This window comes from Pristiophorus japonicus, chromosome 19 (genome assembly GCF_044704955.1).
Source record: "Pristiophorus japonicus isolate sPriJap1 chromosome 19, sPriJap1.hap1, whole genome shotgun sequence".
NCBI classification, from domain to species: Eukaryota; Metazoa; Chordata; class Chondrichthyes; family Pristiophoridae; genus Pristiophorus; species Pristiophorus japonicus.
In genome coordinates, this window is record NC_091995.1 from 26,899,099 (window position 1) to 26,915,259 (window position 16,161).

Consider the following 16,161-nt stretch of genomic DNA (forward strand, 5'->3'; position numbering starts at 1 on the left):
TCTACGTATCCTTAATGACTACCTACCACCGCTCAGCCCGTTGGTCCGACCCTGTTCACAGGTTTGGATTCCGTTAGCCGCTGTACACCGCTTGGTTCTACCCTGGGGTATTTCAAATTACACTACTGGGTCCGGAAGATGTCTCTCGGTATCACGATCCCACGGTCTAAATGTGTTCCCTACGCCTACTTGGTTCCTGGCCGTCACGTGGGACAAAAGTCCTTTTAATTCAGGCTCAGGCTAGGCGTTTGAGATATTAGACCGTCTCCTCATGTCGATCAACCAGCTTCCACCTTCCGCACCCTTTATATTTAAAAATTGTTTTTTATACTCACCCGGGTTTTTTCCAAGGGCGTCCAGTGACTCCGGGAAATCCCGTCGACTACGCCATTGTTATCGTTAGTGTTTTCTCAGAAGAATCACTCAACACTCAGAGTCGGTTCCAATGCTGATGCGGCTTTTATTACGCTCAGCGGGGAGGAAAAACTCAGGACCGTATCCAGGTTTCTCTCCACCGCACAAAGGGTTACATGCACCTTTATATGTTTCACAACAGTTACAAAACAGTTTATTACAGCTACACAGCCCATCACGGCTGGACACAAGCCAATCACAACGATTATAGATTACATATAGGTTCTTTTAACCCAATAGAATTCCCCTAGTATCCAGGGAACCATATGTTCGGTTATTGTCAGCTTGGGCTGATCAATGACTTTATAGGTTCTCTCCCTAGTTCTTTCATCTGGGAGAAATAATTGGTTTATAACCTTGTTTACAGGAGATGGTTTTCCTCTTATCTTTCTTCCTGGGGAATTAATTGGTTTATGACCTTGTTCACAGGAGATGGTTTCCTTCTTATCTCTGTCTTCCCGCATCCCAGGCATTCCTACAGTGGGCCTCACAGGGTTATTGCTTGGTCATTGAACGTTCAACAGTTCACAGCTTGACTACCTTATTTCCCATCATGCCTGGGCAGCCATTTTATGTGTGTGTCCACTTTAAACTTATATGCGTTTAGATATATCTAGCAGGTGCCTAATGCCTAGTATTCTGGTATATTCTAAAGGTGCCTACCTCCTACAACAGAGGAAACTGAGGGATGGAGCTAATACTGGACACACGCTTGGTGCCCCCATAAAGGCACATCTCCGGTGAACATCAGAATGATGCACAAGACACCAATGCTAAAGGATTAAACACACATTTTACTACAACAAAGTAACAGAAACTTCTGCCACCAAAATAAAACCATACAATATACAATGTTATGTTGCAGGGCACTGAACAACAATGGGGAAGGTGCAGATTCTATCTTCCACCCAAGCGTGCCAAGCTGAAGGGAATGCCGTTTAGTTTTCCCGACACATCCGATAGTCATGACCCAATACTCTGGACATTTCGGCAGTCTGTTGGTGAAAAATAGCATTCCGTGAGTTACTATATTCCCCAGTTATCCAGCTTTAGATATCCGGCTTAGTTCCCAAGGCTCCGTGACCAGGTAGTGGTTGCAGCATGACAATTATTTAGGGTTCGGGGGATGGGTGAGTCTGATCTCCCAGTGACCCCTCCCTCTGGGAGAAGGGGCTCTGTTCCTTCCCCAGAGAGTGGCTGGGAGTTCAGTATTCACGGGCAGGAGCCGTATTCCTGGGGCACTGTGTCAGTGAACAAACCCACTGCCTCAGCACATACCTACCCGGTTGTAGCAACTGTATGTTTTTACTTGTGATAAATTGAGATTTATCCAGTTGAAATCATTTCAATGACAATTTCTTTTACTTCCACTTGCACAGCGGGTGATTTCCCCCATCCACTGTGATTCTCAACCAGTTACTTTTTTTTAAACAACTGTGATCAATGGTTAATGCAATGTCACAACACCTGTCTGGCCCAGAAAGAGAACAATATAATCCATTCCGTCTCAATCCTGCATGTTTTAACTTCTTCTTAGCGACTTTATAAGTGTAAAAAAAAATGTTCATACTTTTCCTCTCTGTCTCTTCTTTCTCTCGTAACCCCATCTTTTTACCCTCTCTTTGGCCGGAATTTTGCCAGTGCTCAGGGGACAAGGTCGGTGGCAGGTCGACAGTGAAATTTGATTTGATTGGCAGTGGGTCAGGAACCCACTCTCAAATCGCGCACACTTACTTTTCCCATTGTCGGGTCTGCTAGCGCTGAGCAGACCTGACCAGCAGCGTGAATTCACAACCTCATCTCTCTCAGCTGAAGGGAGGAGAGCATGCCAGGAGATCTTAGAGATCCAGTGATCATAACCATCTTTATAAAAGGGGACAAGTCCGACTGCAACAAGTACAGAGGAATCTCCCTGTTATCAGCCACTGGGAAAGTCGTCACTAGAATCCTCCTCAATCATCTTCTCCCCGTGGCCAAGGAGCTCCTCCCGGAGTTGCAGTGCGGATTCCGTCCCCTCCGGGGTACAACGGACATGATTTTTGCAGCACAGCAGCTACAGCTACATGGCCTTCTTTGACCTTGCAAAGGCCTTTGACACTGTCAACCGCGAGGGTCTATGGAGCGTCCTCCTCCGTTTCGGATGTCCCCAAAAGTACGTTACCATCCTCCGCCTGCTCCACGACGACAAGCAGGCCGTGATCCTTACCAATGGATCTATCACAGACCCAATTCACGTCCGGACCAGGGTCAAGCAGGGCTGTGTCATCGCCCCAACCCTCTTCTCAATCTTTCTCGCTGCCATGCTCCACCTCACAGTTGACAAGCTCCCCGCTGGAGTGGAACTAAACTACAGAACCAGTGGGAAGCTGTTCAACCTTCGCCGTCTCCAAGCCAGGTCCAAGACCACCCTAACCTCTGTCGTCGAGCTACAGTACGCGGACGACGCCTGCGTCTGTGCACACATAGAGGCTGAACCTAGTCGACGTATTGACCGAGGCATATGAAAGCATGGGCCTTACGCTAAACATCAGTAAGACAAAGGTCCTCCACCAGCCTGTCCTCACTGCACAGCACTGACCCCCAGACATCAAGATCCATCGCGCGGCCCTGGAATTGTGGACCACTTCCCTTATCTTGGGAGCCTCCTATCAACAAGAGCAGGCAATGACGACGAGATCCAACACCACCTCCAGTGCGCCAGTGCAGCCTTCGGCCGCCTGAGGAAAGAGTGTTTGAAGACCAGTCCCTCCACACTTTCACCAAGCTCATGGTCTACAGGGCTGTAGTAATACCCACCCTCCTGTATGGCTTAGAGACGTGGACCATGTACAGTAGACACCTCAAGTCACTGGAGAAATACCACCAGCGATGTCTCCGCAAGACCCTACAAATCCCCTGGGAGGACAGACGCACAAACATTAGCGTCCTCGTCCAGGCCAACATCCCCAGCATTGAAGCACTGACCACACTTGATCAGCTCTGCTGGGCAAGCCACATAGTTCGCATGACAGACACAAGACTCCCAAAGCAAGCGCTCTACTCGGAACTCATCCATGGCAAACGAGCCAAAGGCGGGCAGAGGGAACGTTACAAGGACACCCTCAAAGCCTCCCTGATAAAGTGCAACATCCCCACTGACACCTGGGAATCCCAGATCAAAGACTGCCCTAAGTGGAGAAAGTGCATTCGGGAGGACGCTGAGCTCCTCGTGTATCATCGCTGAGAGCATGCAGAAATCAAGCGTAGGCAGCGGAAGGAGCAAACCAGGCTCCCTGCCCACCCTTCTCCTCAACCACTGTCTGTCCCACCTGTGGTTCTCATATTGGACTGTACAGCCATCTAAGAACTCATGCTAAGAGTTGAAGCAAGTCTTCCTCGATTCCGAGGGACTGCCTATGATGACTTACTTTTCCCATTGTCAGGTCTGCTAGTGCTGAGCAGATCTGACCAGTAGCGGCGTGGGACCTAATTTAAACAATTCTTGGCCCAAGTCCAGCCCCTCGTCCTCCTCTTCCTCTCTCTCCTGGCATGGAGCATCAGTCCCTTCTGGTAATTCTTGTCCCCTCCTGATAACCAGGTTGTGCAGCATAGAGCACACAACCACAAATTTAGCTACTTGCTCAGGGTTGTATTGTAGCTCCCCTCCTGAGTGCTCCAGACATCTAAAGCACTGCTTAAGCACAGTAATTGCTTTCTGGACCACATTGCGTGTGTCTCTGTGGCTGTGGTTGTATCGCTTCTCGGCCTCGGTGTGGGTGTCACACAGTGGGGTCATCAGCCAGGTGGATAGGCCATATCAGTTTTCACCAAGCATCCAGCATTGTCCTTGTGGCTGACTCTTAAACATGTCAGAGACAGCGCTCTCACGCAGGATGTGAGCCTTATTGAAGCTGCCCGGATATTTGGCATTCACTGCCATTATTATCTGGTTGTGGTCGACAACTAGTTGGACCTTCAGGGAGTGAAATCCTTTTCTGTATTGCTCCCTGCACCCTGGGGAACTTAGCAATATGGTAGAATCTCCAGCCCTGTCAATCTGAGCCTCCGTGTTCATGGGGAATCTGATAAAATCCATCCTACGCGCGTACAGGGCCTCCGTGACCTGTCGAATGCAGCGATGTGTGGCATGGTGAGACAGAGGGGAAATCTCGACCGCAGAGGCCCGAAAGGTAACCGGACACGTAGAAAGACAGTGCCGCGGTGACCTTGACCTCGACCGACAGTGATGTCCTGATGGCAGGCTGCATATCTGGCCTGATGAGCTCGCATTTATCATTGATCTTCCCACCTTGTGGAAGCGCAGTCTCCGAAGGCAGGTGTGCTCGGACACGTCAAGGTAATACCTCTTCTCCCTGTAAGTGCGGGATGTGTATAGTCTGGACCTCCTCCTCAGTCTGATACATTTTAGATTGGTCACATAATGATGTGCACTAGACGTTGCACCATTTGCACTCTGCAGCATCTGCGTATTAATCGATGCAGGCTGAGAAATGGCTGTCCCCATTCCAATGAAAGTATAAAAGCGTTGATCAGAAGCAATAATTTCCACACTAAAAGACACCTACAGTAAAACCCAATCGTCCAGAGTCTGAAAAGATGTCTGTTGAGATGGTCACTTCACCTGAGAAGAACTCCAGAGTCAATCCAAACGCCCCCGAAGTTGAAGCAGTCTTTTCAATGAAGCGACCTGCGATTTGAAAAATGATGCCCACATCGCTGTGATTCGTTCAGAACAGTTCCCCTTTTTCAGAGCAGTTTTTTCGGTGAGCGATATTGTGGGCGAGATGTGTGTGAGGTGGTGAAAGTGATGCTGGGCGATCTTGTGGGTGTTAGTTTCAGCAAATGTGATCTTTACGACAAAAAAAAGTGGGCGGTCGGTATTATTGAATCTCGGCGTTAATTCCGTGCAGAAAGTAACACTGGGCGATATTATGGGCATTGGTTTCGCCCACTCTGATGATTCTGCCCAAAATAGGTGGGTGGGCGGTATTATTTATTCCCAGCATTACGGACATGGCAAAAGTAACGCTCGGTGATAAGTGTCCGAACAATGGGCGTCAGTTTCTATTTTGTGGCTAAATGAGTGATATCTGGACGTTATACCTCATTTCAACGGTAAAATGGACGTTAAGTGGGCGTTATTCATGCAAAAATAATGGAAAATCTAGCCCGTAGACTCTTGGTCCTATTGTTCACTTAAATGCCAGGTGCCCATTTCCCTCGCCGCACTGTTTTCGGCTCACACTTCCAGCGAGGTACGGCACAAATTATATTGAAGCTGTAGGGTCAGGGGGAAAAGTCTAACGAATGATGCACGCCACGAGATGACCCGCTCCAGGAAAATTTGTCCCATTATATCATTGCCTTAATAAATATTCACCTTTATTAGTTGAGAGTTGAGGCATAGAATACAAGAGCAGGGGGTTATGCTTGAACAGTATAAAAGACTAGTTAGGCCACAGCTGGAGTGCTGTGTGCAGTTCTGTCACCACATTACAGAAAAGATGTGATTGCACTAGAGAGGGTACAGAGGAGATTTACGAAAATGTTGCCTGGACTGGAGAATTTTAGCTATGAGGAAAGATTGAATAGACTGGGTTTGTTTTCTTTGGAACAAAGGAGGCTGAGGGGAGACCATACTGTGGTGTATAAAATTATGAGGGACCTAGATAGAGTAGATAGAACGGACCTATTTCCCTTCGTAGAGGGGTGAGTAACCAGGAGGCATAGATTTAAAGTAATTGGTAGGAGGTTTAGCGGGGATTTGGGGGAAATGTTTTCACCCAGAGGGTGGTGGGGGTCTGGAAGTCACTGCCTGAGAGGGTGGTAGAGGCAAAAACCTGGACCACATTTAAAAAGTACTTGGATGTACACTTGAAGTGCCGTAACCTGCAGGGCTACGGACCAAGAGCTGGAAAGTGGGATTAGGCTGGGTAGCTCTTTGTTGGCCAGCACGATGGACTCCTTCCGTGCTGTAAATTTCTATCATTCTTTGGGGCCGAAATTGACCCTTTCTATAAGGGACATGACCAGCTAAAAGACGTGGCCATGGGTCGGTTAAGAGCCCAAATACCAGAAGCACCAAGCACACCAACAGCAACACCACCACCACCACCACCACCAACCTTCTCTGCAACCACCTGATGCTACACAGGTTACAGGACATCAGCACCTGAGCACATTGCTGCCTAGGAGGCCAGGGATGGCCTCATCATGGCCAGAATTACTTCACTTGATGCTGTACATCCTTATGTCTGCCCATGATGCACCAGGTTGGCACCACCCCACAGCAACACCATAAAGCTTCTCTGTATTCCTTTCATACTCACCACCATTGCTGGAGGTACCGTTATGTCTCACCATTCACAGCAACTCACTAGTCCACTTACAAAGGTGCACATGAATCTGTCCAAGACCAGAAAGTGTTGAAAATAAAGATTATTATGCTTGACAGCACATTAACGGAACTTTACATAGTCATTGGATAAAAAACCTTAGTGGCTACCTTTGTGAATCTACTTAGTGTCATCTTTCTCTTCCGCGTGCTTCTACAAGGTGTTAGTCCTGTGGCTTCAGCAGAGGTAGAGGGAGCCTGCTCACTTCCCTGCTGCCAATGAGCTGGAAAGCACCTTGCTGCATATCAGTGGGGCCATGAAGACCCACATTTATGCTGACATACCTCCTAGAGAGGTCTATAAGCCGCTCCATCTATTCTCCATACATAGCCATCTATCCTCCAGAGACCATGTGCTGCTTTGAGTGGCACTTTAGCTGCTCCATGTAGGTGCCCATCCTATCCATGGAGGAGCCTACAGTCACCATCTCCTGTGGCATGGTGGTGCTCATGTTGGAGATGGGTTCCTCCATCCTCCGACCATTTGCAGACACTGTGCTCACAAACCCTGTCAGTGCTGGACAGAGACGTGGGGGGCGATCTTGATGGACCTGTGGGAAAGTAAAAAGGTGAGTTAAATATGTCATACGAAGAATGGGTACAGATACCATTATGAACATGACCATTCAGTGACTGCTGACATCAGTGCCCATATGAGTGACTGATGTATGCCATGTAGCTGCATGATATGTAATTCTGTCACCAGGTTGCTGAGATGTCCCCATCTCCAGCTGCTCGGCGACTCCAGATATTTCTAAGTAAGCCTCCTCTGCTGTTGTAAGGTTTGCAAATGATGGAGGGCCACCACCGGTTCTCTCCCTCTTATTTTGGGCTCTCTTTCCTGCTGAGAAAGAGAAAAGGTTAAGTGAGAGTTATGGACACCGGTTCTCTCCCTCTTATTTTGGGTTCTCTTTCCTGCTGAGAAAGAGAAAAGGTTAAGTGAGAGTTATGGACACCGGTTCTCTCCCTCTTATTTTGGGTTCTCTTTCCTGCTGAGAAAGAGAAGAGAAGGTTAAGTGAGAGTTATGGACAGGGTGCAAGGAATGGATGGGTCAGATCTTTAGAGGGTGACTATGATGGAGTCGGGTGCCAAAGCCAAGTGGCCTCCTTGTGTGTTGCTGGTTGGTATGATTGCACTAGGATGAGGGTGAGTGTGAGGGGTGGTTAGTCAGATGGGGATGTGATAATGTAGATAGAGAGAGATGGGTGGACGTGCAAGGTACGTTTATGTGAGTAAGGATGTGCAGGAGCCGGCTTGGGAAGGCAGAGTGATGGGGATAAGATGAGAGGCACAGCAGGTTGAAGGTGAGTGTGGCTTTGTACTCGCGTTTTCTGATCTATGTTTGCGGCACTGCACCCAGGTCCTCCTGACCACATCCTTACTGGTGACCTCCTTTGCAGCCTGTTTTGGTGTCCTGGGGATGTCTCTTCTGCCCATTGGAAGGAAAGAGGATCTCCCTGCATGCTCAGATTCCTCCATAAGCATATGGAGGGAGTCATTGGTGAACCTGGGTGCAGCCCTCTGCCTCTGTGCAGTCATTGTCAGTGTTTGCAGTACTCCAAAGCTGTAGTGCACTGACAGCACTATGTCACACTGACATGGCCACTTTAAGAATCCCGGATGATAACCTGCCATGGATGATGGCACCAGACCCGCACCATCTAATTGAATCGGGTAACGCGCAGGGCGGGTTTAATCAGCTCTATGAAGGGAAAGTTGTTTTCAGCAGCGGGATGGAGCCAGCAGCGAGGTCGTGACTCGCCATGACCACCTCCTGTACCAGACCTGCCCAGGTAAGCAAAATTCCGGCCAATGTGTCAGAGTTTCCTAGTCCTCAAAACTATATGAGATCTGAAGAATGTATGACAATATCCTATAATACCTCCACCTAATGGTGAAAGGGATATAAGCCAATATCCTATATACAGCCAACAGTGGAAGACCCCGGCTTCTTCCTTCAGTGGGTTGGATTCAAACCCTGGTCCTGAGAAGATGAAAGGTGCACTAACTCACGACACCACCCAGATCTCAGTCTATTAACAATGGACTATTTCATAGCTGTAGACATGCTGAATGAGGCATGTTGAGCCAGCACTGAAAGAGTTAACAGTTACTTGCCATTCTTCATTCACCTCGTAGACCTGCTTGGTTCTCTTTCCCTCAAGACGCGAGACCGGTTTTCTTGCTGCTAGCAAACAAAAGGATGAAATATGGACTTCAAATTTGCTTTTTTTTTCATAATCTTCTTCGTAGTAATTTCAATCTGATTTATAATGGGAGACTCGCTCCCCCTCCATTTCTCATTGATATACACCATGTCAAAGGAAGTAAGAAAGAACTTGCATTTATATACCACCTTTCATGACCTCAGGATGTCCTAAAACACTTTGCAGCCAACAAAGTACCTTTGAATTGCAGTCATGGTTTTAATATAGCAAACGCAGCAACCAATTTGCGCACAGCAATCTCCCACAAACAACAATGTGATAATGACCAGATAATCTGTTTTTCTTTCCTTGGATGTCGCAATTATTGAGCCACATTCTTGAACCACAGCCATCCTTGTGGTGAAGTTTCTCCAACAGTGCATTTAGGGAGGGAGTTCCAGGATTTTGATGGAGGAACAGCAATATCTTTCCAAGTCAGGATGGTGTGTGACTTGGAGGGGAACGTGGAGCTGGTGTTTTTCGCATGTCCCTGCTGCCCTGGTCCTTCTAGGTGGTAGAGATCATGGGTTTGGGAGGTATTGCTGAAGAAACCTTGGCAAGTTGCTGCAGTGCACCTTGTAGATGGTACACACTGCAGCCACGGTATGTCGGTGATGGAAGGAGTGAATGTTTAAGGTGGTGGATGTGGTGCCAATCAAGCAGGCTGCTTTGTCCTGGATGGTGCTCTCTCAGGTGGAAGAGCAGAGAAGTTATCCCCGGTGTCCTGGCCAATATTTATCCAGCAACCAACATCACCAAAACTGATTATCTGTTCATTATCACATTGCTGTTTGTGGGAGCTGGCTGTGTGCAAATTGGTTGCTGCGTGGTGTCCTACATTACAACTGTGACTACACATCAAAAGTACTTCATTGACTGTAAAGTGCTTTGGGACATCCTGAGGTCGTGAAAGGCACAAGCCTGTCTTTCTAAAGACAAACATTTTTGAAATAAGACCTTTTCAAATGACTACTTCTATTTTGGTGCAAGAAAGAAGTGGACACAGAGAGTGCATGTAAGTTTGATGCGCTCATTTAATTGCACATCATTGAAAATTACAACACAGTAACAACAACAAAACAGAAACAACAACAGCACAGAAACAAATACAACAACTATTGGAATTTATAAAACGACTTTAATGTAGTAAAATGTCCCAAGGGTCTTTGTAGGAGCATCATCAGATAAAATTTGATACCCAGCCACATAAGGAAATATTAGGACAGGTGACCAAAAGCTTGGCCAAAAAGATAGGTTTTAAGCAGTGGTTTAAATGAGGAAGGAGAGGTAGAGATGGAGAGGCTTAGGGATGGAATTCCAGAGCATAGGGTCTAGGCAGCTCAAGTAGGATATGCGCAAGAGGCTAGAATTGGAGGAGCACAGATATCTTGGAGGGTTTTAGGGCTGGTGGAAGTTACAGAGATAGGGAGGAGCGACTTGAAAACAGGGATGACAATTTTTAAATTTTGTGCCCCCATCAATATCCTCCATCTCAGGCCTTTTAAAAAATTCATTCAGGGGATGTAGATGTCTGCACTGAAATTGGGAGAGGTTTTCAGAACTCCAACATGTTTTTTTACAGGGTCCTTACTGGGCAGTTTAACCGTGTCACACAAGGACAGAGTTTAAATGGATCACCGAATGCTCACCACACAAGGAGACAAGAGTTTAACCGGAGCATTGACCTGAAATGTTAACTCTGTCTCTCGCTCCACAAGTGCTGCCTGACCTCATGAGTATTTCCAGCATTTTTTGTTTTTTACTGTCTGCTATCACCGCTGATTTTAAGATTATGCCCCTTGTTCTGGACAGTTCAGCCACACCAAATTGTTTCTCTCTACCTACTCAATCAAATCATTTTAATAATTTTAAATGCCTCATTTAGATAACCCCTTAATCTTCTATATTCAAGGGAATACTCTTTGCAACCAGTTCTCATAACTTAACCCTTTTAGCCCTGGTATCATTTTGGTGAATCTGTACTACACCTCCTCCAAGGCCGATATATCCGTCCTGAGGCGTGGAGCCCAGAACTGAACAGAGTACCCAGATGGATTCTAACCAGAGCTCTGTACCGCTGTAACGTAACTTCCACCCCTCTGTATTCCAGCCCTCTTGGGATAAGGGCCAACATTCCATTAGCCTGTTTAATTAATCTTTGTACTGGTCCACTAGCTTTTAGCAATTTCTGTACTTGGAGCCCTAAATCTCTCAGCTTCTCACAGTTTATATAATCTAACCATTTACAAAACACATCGATCTATCTTTTTTAGTTCCAATGTAGGTGAGCATTTGGTTTTCCCCACATTGAACTCCAGCTATGACCGTTTTTCCCACTCACTTTATCGATCAAAGTCCTTTTGCGAGTCGTGGCTCTCATCTACACTATTTGCAGTGCCACCTAACTTCGTGTTGTCACCAAACTTGGATATACAGCTCTATTGCCCCCCTCTGTCCATGGAATGTTGGAAAATGCATCTACTATTTCTAGGGCCACTTCCTAAGTACTCTGGGATGCAGACTATCAGGCCCTGGGGATTTATCGGCTTTCAATCCCATCAATTTCCCGAACACCATTTCCTGACTAATAAGGATTTCCCTCAGTTTCTCCTTCTCGCTAGACCCTCGGTCCCCTAGTATTTTCGGGAGGTTATTCGTGTCTTCCTTAGTGAAGACAGAACTGGATCAGCTGTCCTCTTTGGCCAGCAGCAGAGAATGCGCCAATACCGTGGAAGGTACCAATTTACAGCCTATTAATTAAATGTGAACGCTGTAATCAAACCAATCGCCCTGTAATGTCAACCACCAAGACACAGTTCCCAACAATCTTCACAATAATTGTTACTACCAACAATAGAGACAGAAATAAAGAACCTGCATTTATACAGGACATTCCAAAGCGCTTCACAAGCCTGTGAAGTACTTATGTTTCTTGTAAGGAAGCGCAGCATCTAAAATTTGTGCACAGCAAGAGCCCACAAACAGCAAATGAGGTGAATGACTAGTTAATCGATCTTTTTGTAGTGTCGATTGACCAGGACATGAGGAGAACCTCCCTGCTTTTCTTTTGATTGTCACGGGATCTTTTACGTCCACCTCACTGGGCAATTGAGACCTCGGCGTAATGTTACATTCGATGGTCAGCACCTCTGACAATGCTGCACTCTCTCAGTACTGCAGTCGTGTCAGCCTGGATTATATGCTGAAGTGGGGCTTAAACTGAGCGCTCTGTATAATATAAGTCAGGTTTTCCTCTTCGGTGTTGGGTGTACGAGCTGGACTGGATGGGAAATGGTGACCATCTTGTGCTTGATTTTGTAACCAGCGTTTCCATGTTTCCCAATGCAAAACAAAGTCTGCCCCCATAAGATTTTATTAAGTTCCTGTGAAAATTATTTGATTTTTGTGTTACCTCTCCACTGGCTGGCCAGGCAGGTTTACTGTAAACCTATTGTTGTGTGTGTATGATTATATCAATATGTGTCAATGTGTGGGGTGGGGAAGTGGGTAGCTTAGTATCATTACACATAGATGGCAGTGTCATTGTGATTAACCACAAACCTCACTGAAAAAGGAGTGAGCTGTGTGGAGAGAGGCACCATCTTTCCTAAAGGGGACTCGATAAAGTAATAAACGTGACAGATAAGGTAAACATGCAAAATTACGCAGCTGATTTCATAGAATGAATCATAGAATAGTTACAGCACAAAAGGAGACCATTTGGCCTGTCGAGCTAGTGCTGGCTCTCTGCAAGAGCACCTCACCTTGTCCCACTCCCCCACCCTTACCCCGTAGCCTTGCATTTTTTTTCCTTCAGGTACTTATCCAATTCCCTTTTGAAAGCCACGATTGAATCTGCCTCCACCACCCCTTCAGGCAGCGTATTCCAGATCCTGACCACTCACTGCGTAAAAAAAGGTTTTTCTCACGTCGTCTTTGGTTCTTCTGTGTCCTCTGCTTCTCGGCCCTTCTGCTAATGGGAACAGTAATAAAAACCTATAAGAGGACGAATTTGTTTTCCTTGTATGGGCTGCATTGATGAATATCGCACTGACAATAGTTGTCCTTACCCACTGCCCGGGTATATGGGGAAATCGTGACCCAGGACTTATCGTCCATTCTTGAATTTTTAGATTGGACTGGGGCATATTTCTAGCGGAAATCTCGCAACGTAGCAAGGCTGCCTCCTTTCAGAGCAGAATTTTACAGCTCATATTTAAAGTCCCTCGTTTCTGCTTTTTAACCACTTGACTCATCAAAGTATCTATAGTTAATGTCAGTTCAGCATCGTTTGCAGAAGGGACGCCTGCCTTTCAGTGACTCCATAGCTTTGAGTCAGGAATCTCACTCTCGCCTCTGAGTCAGAAGGTTGTGGGTTCAATCCCACCTCCGAGACTTGAGCACGTAACCTGGGCTGACACTCGCAGTGCAGTACTGAGGGAGTGCTTCACTGTCAGAGGTATCATTGAGATCTGAGATTTCAGTGATGACCTAAAAAAAAAATGGTTTGTCTTTGATTAACCTCTATTAGAAGGGAACATCTTTTAATATTTTACATTTAAATGAATATTGCACAGTGAGTTGGTAGATGCAAAAGATCCCACAACATTATTTTGAACAAGACCAGGGGAGTGCTCCTGTATCCAACTCCAGGACCTCCACCTCCACTAAGGTGTCAGCCCTGGCTCAGTGGGTGTGGGCATCGAGTGGAAGGCTGGCATTTATTGCCCATCCCTAATTGCCCTCTGAGAAGGTGTGTGGTGAGCCTTCTTGAACCGCTGCAGTCCGTGTTTTTTTTAATTTCAAAATATATTTTATTCATATAAAAATTTGCACAATACATTGGAAGAAAGTTCAGTGCATTTGGATGCAGCCATCAATTCCATACAATACATTTGGATGCTGACGGCAGTTCTGTTCAATTCATTTGCTTGCTTTACATTTCGAGGTACTTTTCAGTACAATCCAGGATACATTGTAATACAGTCATCAAATTAGTTTACTAGTGGCATTATACGGTACATGAAATGGGTGAGGGTACAGTTAAATTTCTTTGCAACATACATTACCAAACAGAACTTGCATTATACATGGCACTACATAGAGCACCATGATCTGAAAAAACCTATGTATACAAATCGTTTCCAAGGACAGCCCGAGGGGAGTTTTATACTGATTCCAGCCCCTGGGTTTATCGTGGTGGAAGGGCTTTAAACTGTGGCTCTTCCCCACCGTGCCTTTGAGGCGACTGCACCAATTTTTAGTGTGTCCCTCAACACGAATTCCTGGATCTTGGATTGTGCCAGCCTGCAACACGCAGATGTGGATATCTCCTTGCTCTGGAAGACCAGCAAGTTTCGGCAAGACCAAAGTGCATCTTTCACCGAGTTGATGGCCCTCCAGCAGCAGATGATGACTGCCTCGGTGTGTGTCCCTGGGAACAGCCCGTAGAGCACAGAGTCCTGTGTTACGGAGCAGCTAGGGATGAACCTCGACAGCAACCACTCCATCTCCATCCAGACCTGCCTTGCAAAGGGGCAGTCCCAAAGGAGATGGATGACTGTCCCGTCCATACCACAGCCAACTCGGGGGCAGAGTGCCATGTCTCTGAAACCTCGGCTGTGCATGAACGCTCTGACGGGTAGGGCCCTCCTCACCGCCAACCAAGCTACGTCTTGGTGCTTGTGTGAAAGCTCTGGCGATGAGACGTTCTGCCAGACAAGTTTGACAGTCTGCCCGGGGAACCACCCGACAGGGTCCACCCTTTCCTTCTTTCGTAGGGCGTCCAGGACCTTACGTGTCGACCACTGCTCTATGGCCATGTGATTAAAGGGTTTTTTTCTGAAAAACTTTTCCACGAAGGACAGGTGGAAAGGCATGGTGCAACTGGTGGGACCGTTTCACGGCAGCGTGGCCAGGCCCATCCTTCGCAACATCGGGGACAGGTAGAACCTCAGCACGTAGTGACATTTGGTGTCTGCGTACCGGGAGTCGGTGCACAGCTTGATGCAGCCACACACAAAGGTGGCCATCAGGATGAGGGCCACGTTCGGAACATCCTTTCCTCCACTGTCCAGAGATTTGTACATCGTGTCTCTGCGGACACGGTCCATTTTGGACCTTCAAAGTGGAAGATGGCCTGAGTGACTGCCACAGCACAGGAGCGTGAGATGGGCCAGATCTGTGCCACGCACAACAACACCGAGAGCGCCTCACTCCTGGTGACCAGGTTCCTTCCTGCAATGGAGAGGGAGCGCAGCTTCCACCATCCCAGTTTTTGTTTCACTTTGGCAGTACGCTCTTCCCAGTTTTTGGCGTACGCCCCATCTGCTCCGAACCATATTCCCAACACCTTCAGGTAATCTGGCTTAACGTTGAAGGGAAAAAAGGATCGGTCGGCCCAGCTGCCAAAGAACATGTCCTCGCTTTTGCTGTGATTGACCTTCGCTTCCGAGGCCAGTTCAAACTGGTCGCAGATTGTGAGCAATCTGTGGACTGACTGCGGATCCGAGCAAAAGACGGTGATGTCGTCCATGTACAGGGAGATCTTGACGTGAGTGCCTCCGCTGCCTGGGATCGTCACCCCTCTAATGCTCGCATCCTTCCTGATGGACTCGGCAAAGGGTTTGATACAGCACACAAACAAGACAGAGTAGAGGGGACAGCCTTGCCTGACTCCATACCTGATCGGAAAGCTTTCAGTTTCCCACCCGTTGATTAGAACTGTGCTACTGATGTCTGTGTAGAGCAGTTGGATCCAATTGCGGATACCCTCCCTAAACCCCATCTTGGAGAGCATGTCCATCAGGTACGCGTGCGATATCCTGTCAAAGGCCTTCTCCTGGTCCAGGCTGATTAAACAGGTGTCCGCCCTCCTGTCCCGCACGTAGGCGATCGTATCCCTGAGTAGCGCGAGGCTATCAGAGATCTTCCTGCTGGGGACAGTGCAGGTCTGGTCCGGGTGAATCACCAGCTCACGAGCAGACTTGACCCTGTTTGCGATGACCTTCGACAGGATCTTGTAGTCCACATTGAGCAGCAAGATGGGCCGCCAGTTTTTGATTTCCTCCCTATCCCCCTTCTGCTTGTAGATGAGGGTGATGATGCCTTTCCTCATTGATTCTGACATACTGCCGGCCAGAAGC

At 47.3% G+C, this 16,161-nt stretch overlaps 1 protein-coding gene across 8 annotated transcripts in view; it reads right to left on the reverse strand.

Moving 5' to 3' along the window:
- Positions 1-435: 435 nt before the first annotated feature.
- The window catches only part of LOC139230396 (cell adhesion molecule CEACAM1-like), a 75,217-nt gene continuing 59,491 nt past the window's right edge, over positions 436-16,161 (reverse strand). For 3 of the 8 annotated variants that reach the window (XM_070862238.1, XM_070862230.1, XM_070862236.1), the window contains 2 exons: positions 8,942-8,994; positions 436-1,409 (listed from right to left, as the gene is read on the reverse strand). In XM_070862238.1, the coding sequence (XP_070718339.1) occupies positions 1,353-1,409; positions 8,942-8,994 (110 nt within the window). In that variant the 3' untranslated portion in view covers positions 436-1,352. Of the gene's footprint in view, positions 1,410-6,638; positions 6,820-8,927; positions 8,998-16,161 lie in introns of those variants that run through there. The other 5 variants (XM_070862237.1, XM_070862234.1, XM_070862232.1 and 2 more) reach the window with 4 other exon arrangements.